At 39.5% G+C, this 10086-nt stretch overlaps 1 protein-coding gene across 1 annotated transcript; it reads left to right on the plus strand.

Moving 5' to 3' along the window:
- Nucleotides 1-3420: 3420 nt before the first annotated feature.
- LOC140479836 (growth arrest and DNA damage-inducible protein GADD45 alpha-like) lies at nucleotides 3421-5390 on the plus strand. Its single transcript, XM_072574111.1, has 4 exons — nucleotides 3421-3571; nucleotides 3855-3956; nucleotides 4052-4265; nucleotides 4708-5390. The coding sequence occupies exons 1-4, from the start codon at nucleotides 3531-3533 to the stop codon at nucleotides 4816-4818; spliced, it is 468 nt and encodes a 155-aa protein (XP_072430212.1). The 5' UTR covers nucleotides 3421-3530; the 3' UTR covers nucleotides 4819-5390.
- The last annotated feature ends 4696 nt before the right edge of the window (nucleotides 5391-10086 follow it).

Here is a 10086-nt window from a genome sequence, read left to right on the forward strand (position 1 = left end):
ATGATCAGGTTCATTTGATGTACATAAGGAGAGCAATCAAAGCTTGATGACAAAGCATTTATAGAATAGGGTGAAACAATAAGAAGAATATATGGTAGATAGAAAATTGATAATAGAAAATTTGATGAAAGCAATCCTGAGAAAGTATACTAGGCTGATACCAGGTGTGGAAGGACTGTCTTATAGTGAGAGGTTGAGAAGGTTGGGCCATATCATTCGAATTTAGAGATTGAGAAGCACCCTTATTGAAACTTGCAGTATTCTCAGGAGACTTGACAAGGTAGATGGGGAAAGGTTGTTGCCCTTGTTGGTGAGTTTAGTACCAAAGGATATTATCTCAGAATAAGTGGTCACACATATTAAACAAAGATGAGGAAGAATTTCTTCTCAAAGGATAGTGAATCTGTTGAATTATTTACTGCAGAAGGCAGGAGAGGTGGGTTATAGAATATATTCAAGAGTGAGATAGACAGATTTTTAATCAGTAAGGGAATCAAGGGTTATGGGGCAAAAGCAGGAATGGAGAGTTGAGGATTATCAGATCAGCCACGATCTCATTGAATGGCGGAGCAGACTCAATAGGCTGAATGGGAGAAAGTGTGGATTGCAGAAGCTGAAAATCAGAGTCGAGAGCGTGGTCCTGGCAAAGCACAGTGGGTCAGGCAGCATCTGAGCAACAGGAGAATCGACATTTCAGGCAAGGGCCCTTCATCAGACTTTTGCCCGAAATGTTCATTCTCCTGCTCCTCGGATGCTGCCTGACCTGCTGTGCTTTTCCAGCAAAACATTCTCAATAGGCTGAATGGAGAAAGTGAGGACTGCAGATGCTGGAGATCAGAGCTGAAAATTGAAACTGTTAAAATCTTGTTTATATAAAGGGAGGAAAGTAACCCTGAAAATTATAAAGTCAGTGGCAAATAAATTTTGAGAAACAATAATCCAGAAGATATTTACCAGCCACTTGGACAAACAGGGGGAAATCAAAAAGAATCATTATGAAATTGTTAAAGGTCAATTTGTGTTTGATTAACCTGATTCAATAACTGAGAAGGTTGTTGAGAGCAGTGCGATTGTTGTTATGCGTATCAACTTTCAAGAGGGATTTGTTGAAATATTACATATTAGGCCAGCTAACAAAATTGAAGCTAGTGGATTAAAGGGGGGGGAAAGAAGTATCAGTATAGGTACAAAATAGGCCCCAAAAGGGCTGTCTAACCTAATGAAGGTTTTCTTTAAAAGAGAAGACCTAAAATAAGAGCTTTTGTGGCACAGTGGTGGTGTCCCTATCTCTGGGCCAGAAGGCCTAGATTCAATCCCACCAGCCTCAAAGTTGTGTCAGGGCTGAGCACATTGATATTATCTAGGAAGAGAAATATAAAGTACATCATTGAATCGCTACAGTGGGGAAGCAGGCCATTTGGCCCATAAAATCTATACTGACCCTCTGAACTGCATCCCATCCAAACCCACCCACCTACCTTATCCATGGAACCCTGCATTTCCCATGGCTAACCCACCTAGCCTGCACATCCTTGAATATCATGGTCAATCCACCTAAGCTAAATAGCTGTATTTTAGATTGGACAGATGGATACTATGCTTTTCCAAAGATTCCGTCTTAAGATCACTACTTTGTTAATGTTTATTAATGACTTAGATATAAAGTTACAGGATATAACTTTGAGACTTGCAAATATCACAAAATTTAGAAAAGTGATTAATGTTGAGAAAGCTAGTAATAGAATTCAATATGATATAGGCTGCTTAAATGGGTAGACATTTGACAGATACAATTCAACACAGAAAAGAGTGAGATGATACATTACGGGAGGAAGAATGAGAAGACACATGTTAAATAGCACAATTAAATTGATATGCCAGCAGACAGAGACCTGGAAATGATACAGTTGGCTGGTAGGTCAATAATCAAAGGGTACAGACTTAAGATGATTGGCAAAAATCCAGAGGCACATGTCAGAAAACTTCTTTGCACAACAATTGTTTAGAACTTGGATTGCATTGATATTAGCGTGAAGGACACAGATTCACTAATGAACCTGATGAAGAAGCAGCACCCTGAAAGCTCGTGATTTCAATTAACCTGTTGGACTATAACCTGGTGTTGTGTGACTTCTGACTTTGTCCACCCCAGTCCAACACTAGCACCTCCACATCATGTCCTAATTAACATTGCTAAAACAAATGAGGAAGGGCCACTCGACCTGAAACGTTAACCCTAATTTCTCTCTATAGATGCTGCCAGACCTGCTGAGCTTTTCCAGCAATTTCTGTTTTTGTGCTAAAACAGATTATTTGTTCATTAATCTCACTGCTATTTATGAGACATTCATAAGAGCAGATTGTCTGCTGCAATACCCGACATTACACCTAGGCTGCGCTGCAAAATACTTTGGCACATCTTGAGATGATTAAAAGGTCGAACGTGAATGCATGTTCTTCTATAACATGAACTGACTAGGCTTATACTTATTAATTTACTTGGAGTACAATTCATAATGATATTTTAATGTCTTTTAATCACTAAATATGCATTATTTGTATCTGTAATATTTGTATTATAGAGTTATACTGGCGTTGAGATGATTATGCATATTTGAAATATATACGCTTAAAATCTTATTAACAGTTATATGCATTTGTAAAACGTGCTCTTGGGATAGGAATGATATAGGCAGGGACACATTTAATTGCCACATTACTGACCCTGGTGTTCAGTCTATTTGATGATAATATTGTTAGGTGTTCCAATCAGGGCACGACAAGTGAAGCTTGCATTTATATGGTGCCTTTCGCAACCTGAGAATGTCCCAAGTGTTTTACAGTCAACTGTGTACATTTAAAGTATAGGAAATTCCAACATATTGAGCCAGCAATGATTAAGGAATGACTATTACGCGCAACTCCAGATGACGTGATTTGGGATTGAATGTGGAGGTGATGGCATCCCTTAACATTGTTACCCTTGGCCTTGGTGATAGGTGTTGCAGTAGTGATTTGTTCACTGTATCTCCACATAGTGGACACATTTTTTAAAAAATCATGTGGCGATAAACAGAGCATTAAGCAATTTGCTTCTGTGTGTAATTCCACCGGAAAATCCTACAATTTCCAAACATGGACAATGAAATGGGGAGTAAGCATTGATTGACGTGTAGACCGACCCGGGGAGCTGCGAAACGCAGGCGTTTCACCATCCGCTCCCACCTCCCCTCCTCTCCCGGGGCTGACCCTTTGTCCCCAGCGGCTCGGGGTGAACGCAAAGTCCTTATTAGCATAAGGGTCGATGGCCAATGGCGGAGCGGCCATGCAAATGACCGAGCATAGGGTTGGTTGGCTTCTCCTTGAAACATCCTGCCCCCTGGCTGTAACCCCGCCCTCAACCCCGCGAGCCCTCTCAGTGCCGGAGCCTGACAGCAGGCGCTGCATTGAGCTGGAACGAAGCGAGTGGCAAGGTTCAAGGAAGGGAAACCTCCAGCAATCTGAGAAACTCGCTCAAACCCACAAACAAAATGACTTTTGAAGAACTCACAGGCGATCAGAAAGCAGAGAGGTAATAAACAATGCTACAAAACGCATCGATTGCACTTTAAACAAATCCTATTATTTTAAAAAACAAACGTGAAACAATGTTTGATAAAGTGTGCGGTGCTGATTCCTATTTTGCGTCGTGCGTCGGTTAAAAGTTTACTTTTCTCCTCATTATTAGAATTTTTTGTGAGATGAAGCACTCAAATTTGCATTTGCTTGACGCGACCGTTAGTTTCCGAAGCTGGAGTCTTGTTTTTGCTGCTGAGGGAGTTTAAGATTGTTTTTACTTCTGATTCGGATGGTAGGATGGATGTGGTGAGAAAAGCTTTGGAAGAAGTTTTGAGCTCCGCGCTGGCGCAAGGCTGCATCACCGTTGGAGTGTATGAGGCAGCAAAACTCCTAAATGCGTAAGTACACGAAATAACTAAAGCTCCTTTTTTTTTCTAAAAAGATTCATAGTTTGAAACCGGTCGGATTTTATTTATGTTTTTTTTTAAAACAGGGATCCTGACAACGTTGTTTTATGCTTGCTTGCCACGGATGAAGGGGATGATCTGGACGTGGCTTTGCAAATTCATTTTACGCTGATCCAAGCTTTTTGTTGCGAAAACGATATTAACATAATGAGGGTGAACAACATGCACCGTCTGGCAGAGATCTTGGGCGGGATGGATGGGGCAGGCGAACCCAAAGATCTCCATTGCATATTGATCACAGTAAGTATTACACTTGTCACATTAGGAATAAATCCAATAACTGCCATCAGTTCTAAACAATGACAGAAATTTGACAGTTGTTAAGGTTTAAATTAAGCTATTTGTAGTCCGTATGAAACTGTAATTGAAATCAGCTTAGGTTATTGCAAATTAACAAGTGCGACCCCTAAAAGCAGACGAAACTATATACAGATACCCAACTGATAGTTGCGATTCGATGTAGATGATATTCGGAATGAAGTGATGTCTTTTTGCACCAATAGGTGGTGTAACTTAGCTCCCCTGTTAGTGACTAGCCAACACAGATTATAATTTTGAGTTTGCAAGAATCACTGGGGGGACGAGGGGTTGGGGTCTGGGACGGACGATGAGGTTCAGATGATGCACTTTTTAATATATCTTTTTGTTCCATAAGGATGATTTTTATTTGTCTTTAATTCAGAGTCAAGTTGCACCATGGAAAGATGCAGCGTTGAGCAAAGTCAGCGGTTTCTGCAAAGAGTGTCGTTACTTGGATCAGTGGGTCCCAATCATCAATCTGCCTGAACGGTGATCCTCATTTAATCGCAAACATTGGATTTAAGAGTTGCATTTGCCTCTCAGGGATTGCTCAGGAGATATTCTCAGTGGCCGTCCGAAAACGTGGCGCTGGAAAATTAAAAGTTTTTTTTGTTGTTGCGGAGGGCGGGCTAGACTGGAGTTTCGACTGTCTGTAATTATTTTCCTCAGAACGCCGAACTATGACTCAACTTCAGCTGTGCCTGGAAATAGTGACAATGAGTAAGCAGACGGGAACTGAAGCAAAGGTTGGAGCTGATTTCATAGCCGAGAGTAATAAAACTGCCGGAAGAATTGCGGGGAATTACAGCTTCTATTTCGGGAACTAGAACTTGTTTTAAAAAAAAACTTGTTTTGACAAAACTCGACATATGGATAAGTGTTTGAATTTAGTTTGAAAATGCAGTATTGCTTACTATTTACACGATGTCCTAGACCTGAGGGGAAAGTTTAAAAAACATATGTTAAGGATTTTTATTGTATTTAATTACAAATTGAACTTTATTACAAAAACACTTTGCTGTTTTGTCTAAGTATGAAATGAGAAGGTATTTCACAATTTATATAAATTGACCATTATTTTTGAAAAATTGACTAATTTTTTAACCAGTTAATAATTACCCTTTTTTCACTAGCAATTTAATGTTCAGAATTTGTTCCAGGTTATTTTTATAGTGGATTGTTTTAATTGGAAAGTTTACAATACAAGACAGTAGGATTGCCAATATACTGATTTCAGCTTGTTAAAGTATAACAATATCCACTAATTATAAGTCATTTTATCCCTTTTGTCACTTCGTATAGATGGGCAATGTTAAAACTACACCACTGCTCTTTTACAAGCAAGCTCACAATGCAGCTTATTTATGATCAGGACAAAATGCAGTAATGTATTAATACAGTGATTTATTAGTTAGTGGCTATGTATTTCTAAAAGATGATATTCTGCTACACAACTCATTATTGCATTGATACATCCAACAGCGTACATCCTGTGGACACAATGCTGTATGTAAATTGGCTGATTTCCTCCTATGATCAGCTATAGTTAAGGTTGTAAATAATAAGAGCAATTGCATGATCAAACTTAGTCTGAGAGAGTTAACTGACTGTGTTCAATTTTAGCAACTCCTTTTCCAGTAATACAAAGAATCAGTGGAATAAGGAAGGAAAAAGCAGCCCGTATCTCCATTTTGATCATTTGGTAATAGAATTGCTTGTGTGTATATCAGCTAAGGACAAAGGTATGCTTAGCTGTTCAAATAGCACCTCTGGAGAGAGGATAGTACAGGTCACATTTCAGATTCATTAGCTTTCATTAGAACTCTGCCAAAAGATCACCAACCTGAATGAACACTAACTGTATCTATGGCTTTCCATAGAAACTGCATGGTCAGAATGTTTCTAGCATTTGCTATGAAAATTTCATTTTTCCAGTAGCTGCAGTGTTTGCCTTTTAAGTTCAGCTATGATCCTTTATTTTCATTCTATGCTGCATAAAACAGCTTCTGACATTTTATGGCAAAAGTTGCACAATTTTTAAAAAAGTTATACTCTAAGTGAAGTAGAGTTAAGAGCACAAAATTTGATAGCCCTCAAAGCTGGATGTAGGGATCACAATGCAGAATTTTCCAAATATTGTTTCTTTCTTTATGCTTGAGAGTGTGGTGCTAGAAAAGCAGAGGAGGTCAGGTGGCAACCAAGGAGGAGGAGAATCGACATTTTGGGCAAAAGCCCTTTATCCAGCACCACACTCTCGACTCTGATCTCCAGCATCTGCAGTCCTCACTTTCACCTTTTTTTAATGCTGCCTGCACATTTAAATGATTGATTGTACCATGGAACTCAGTGTAAATGCATTGTTGACTGGCAGGACACCACAGCAAGGGATTCAAATTCATGCAAGCTTAGCACTACTTAAAGCTGGCTTGCTAGGTCAAAAGCCCGTCAGCACCTCTTCAAGGGGGAAGCTGAGCAGAGTGTACTCCAGGGCCTTTAACCTAACAGCAAAGGATTTGATGACTCAGGCATATAGGAAAAATCAGTGCAACTAAACAGCATTGTTGTTGATACTGTCAAACAGTGCATACATGAGGATGTAGATGAAGCATAGGAAAAAGTTTAATGACCTCACAAGTGCTCAAGGTCAGTGAAGGTTTCATTACATGCCATGCCATACAATGGAATGATGAGCTTCAGATATTGCTCAATTCTAATCCTTTACTCACCTAGCAACAATCTGTTTATCAACCAAAACTCACATCTTGCACTTACAGCTTCACCTCAGTCTCACACACTAAACATTCTGTACTCTTCACATCCAATTATCAGCTTCCTGATACTGTGAAAACTTTAACTATGAGATCACATGCATTGACAGACTAACCTGTTCAGGGATGTTACACATTTACATCTCTCTTGTAGGTGAGGTCAAGGTGGCTCACAGTTGTAAACAAAAGCACCATCTACCTGTCCTCAGCCCAGTGAAATAGCGGGAATCTAACAGAACCATTTTGCACCAAAACCACTGCTGATTGCTGAAAGATTCAGATTCCACAAATGCAACTAGCATAATGGTGAATCTAGCACACAGTTTGTAGAATTTTTAAACCAGTTAGCAAAATCCTACAAATTCAAGACAATTAAATGATGCTTAGAGACAGACTGCTGTGTAGTTAAATACATGAAGAAATCCAGAAGAGATTACTGACAGAAAGGAACTGACACTTAAAGCACTGGAAATAGCAGTCTACATTGAACTAACAACCAAGGAAGCATAACAGCTAATATCAAGGATGAGAGCTCACAAAATGACAACTGAAAGAGTTCACAGAATGGTAGCTGAGAGATTGCCCACTTGAAACTGTGATCAGTGTGGGGAAAAAAACAGGTCACACATAGCAGCAAATTACTGATATAAATAAGCTGCAGAAACTGGCAAGAAAAGGACACATTAATAGGTGTGCATGAGGAAGGAACGTGAACAACATGTAGAAAAGTTACAGAAACAAGAGTATAAAAGTGTAATTAGAAAAGCCCAGACACTCAGTTTGAACGTTATTAAATGTACTGGCCGTTGCTGATAACAACTGATTCTGGGTCACTCCCTTAATGAATGGTAAACCTGTAGGAATGGAAGTGGACATTGGAACAGCAGTTTCATTGATACCTGAATGCATCTGGGAAGCAGCTGAATCTCATTGCACTGCAACCCTCAAAAATTGTACTATGAATGTACACAGAGTGATGCCTTTACGGTGGTATATTAATGTGAATGGTCAGTCTGAAGATACACATTGTCAAAGAAAATCTTCTAGCTTTATTGGGAAGAGTATGGTTGAAGAAAGTCAAATTCACTTGTCAGATTCAGAGGCTGATTAGAAATTCTAAAGAAAAACATGCCATTGTTTTTAATTGGGATCTGGGAAGCACAGAAAAGATCTTAGTCAAATTGAAGATCAAGGATCAGAATCAAGCAAAATGTGGTAAGGCTAGATCACTGCCTTGTGTAATCAGACCAAAGACTGAGGCAGAGTGAGAGAGGCTGGTCAAGATGGGAATCCTTAAACTTGTAAATGAGAGCGACTGGGTCACACATATTGTACCAGTGATGAAGGAATATAGATTGATTTGCCTCTGCGGTTATTTTAAGGTCACTATTAATTTGGTACTTTGTGCTGAGCAGTCTCCTTTGCCTTTAATTATCTATTTGCTGGACTACCTGAGGTCAGCTTTCCAGTAAAATTGACCTTACAGAAGTCTGTCTCCAGATAAGTGTAAATTCTGAGTCACAGAGCTCTTTGACAATTCTAACACATAAATGATGATCAAATATGTGAGTCTGCCATTTGGAATCGTATCTATACCTGTTACTCCAGTATGCCATGGAGCAGATATTAAGTGGATTGGATGGAGTCCAGTGTTATTTAAATGATGACTTAATTACATCATAGGAAGAAATGAAACAGAGCACCTCCACAATTTAGATACTACACTGCAAAGATTATGGTCTAAGAGTGAAGAAAACCAAATGTAATTTTTTGAAAAATCCTCTGTCAAATATCTAGGGTTAGGTTTTATTGTCATGTGTACTTGAGTCACCACATGGTGCCATTTTAGGTACATACTACCTAGGTACAAAATAGAGGTGGAAAAATAAGGAAATAAGTTAAAAAGTTCAACACTACAGTCTTCTTAGTAGAAAAATAAATAAAACATCAAACATTAAGTTCCTTCTTAAGCCATGGGCCTGTGGATGCTCCAAGCTGGGCTTTAGCCAAGAGGGCTCACTCTTCCCTGTGCTGAGCTGAGACGCGGCTGTGCTCACTAGCTGTATTCGCCACTGACTGCTATTGCTGACGTCAATCGGGCATGCCAGGCTTCACCACCGCTCACAAGGCTTTGGCCCTGACCACCAATGCTGCTATCCTTTGCAACCAGCTGCTGCTGCCACCATCTGAGCTTGCGCTAGGTCACCTTGCAAGGCATTAGCGCATTGCTGCAGAGTCCCACTCTGGGCAGTAATGACGCTGCGATGCCACCAGCCACCTGTGGCCATCAAAATCCTGCAGCCACTGCCTCCAAAACTGAGCTCCCTCCAGAAGGTAAAAAGAGAATAAATAAATATGCAAGTAAAAAAAGAAAAAGGGTTGGCACAGACGAGCTCTAGTGTGGAGTCCTATGCTACTGTCTTGCTTTTATTTAGGCCATGTTGTTGGTGCTAAGGGACCACACCATTCACCTTTAAAAATATAAATCATAATTGAGGCACCTAAACGTGTAAACTAACTACAATCATTTTTGGACTTGCTAAATTACCATGGCAGGTTTGTCTCAAATCTTGTAATTATTCTCAAGTTATTGCACAATTTACAATGCCAAAAGATGTATTTGAAATAGGAAGATCAATGAGCTTTTACATAAGCCAAACAGGCTTTGTTAAAGTCAAAATTCCTGACTCATTTTGACCTAAAGTTAGCATTTCAACTAGTATGGGATGCAGTACTGCATGGAATGGAAGCAGTCATTTTGCACATATTCGCAACGTTGAAGAGAGGTCAATAGTGTTTGTATCAATACCATTAAACAAAGCAGAAAAGAACTACGCACTGATAGAGAAATAAGCTCTAGGAATCATTTTTAGCATTAAGTGGTCTATCAATACCTATATGGCCAGGAATTTACCCTATTAACAGATCATTGACCATAATATTTGGACTTCATACAGGGATACTTTCTCCAGCAGCAACCCTGATATTGAGGT

This window comes from Chiloscyllium punctatum, chromosome 7 (assembly GCF_047496795.1).
Source record: "Chiloscyllium punctatum isolate Juve2018m chromosome 7, sChiPun1.3, whole genome shotgun sequence".
NCBI lineage: Eukaryota > Metazoa > Chordata > Chondrichthyes > Orectolobiformes > Hemiscylliidae > Chiloscyllium > Chiloscyllium punctatum.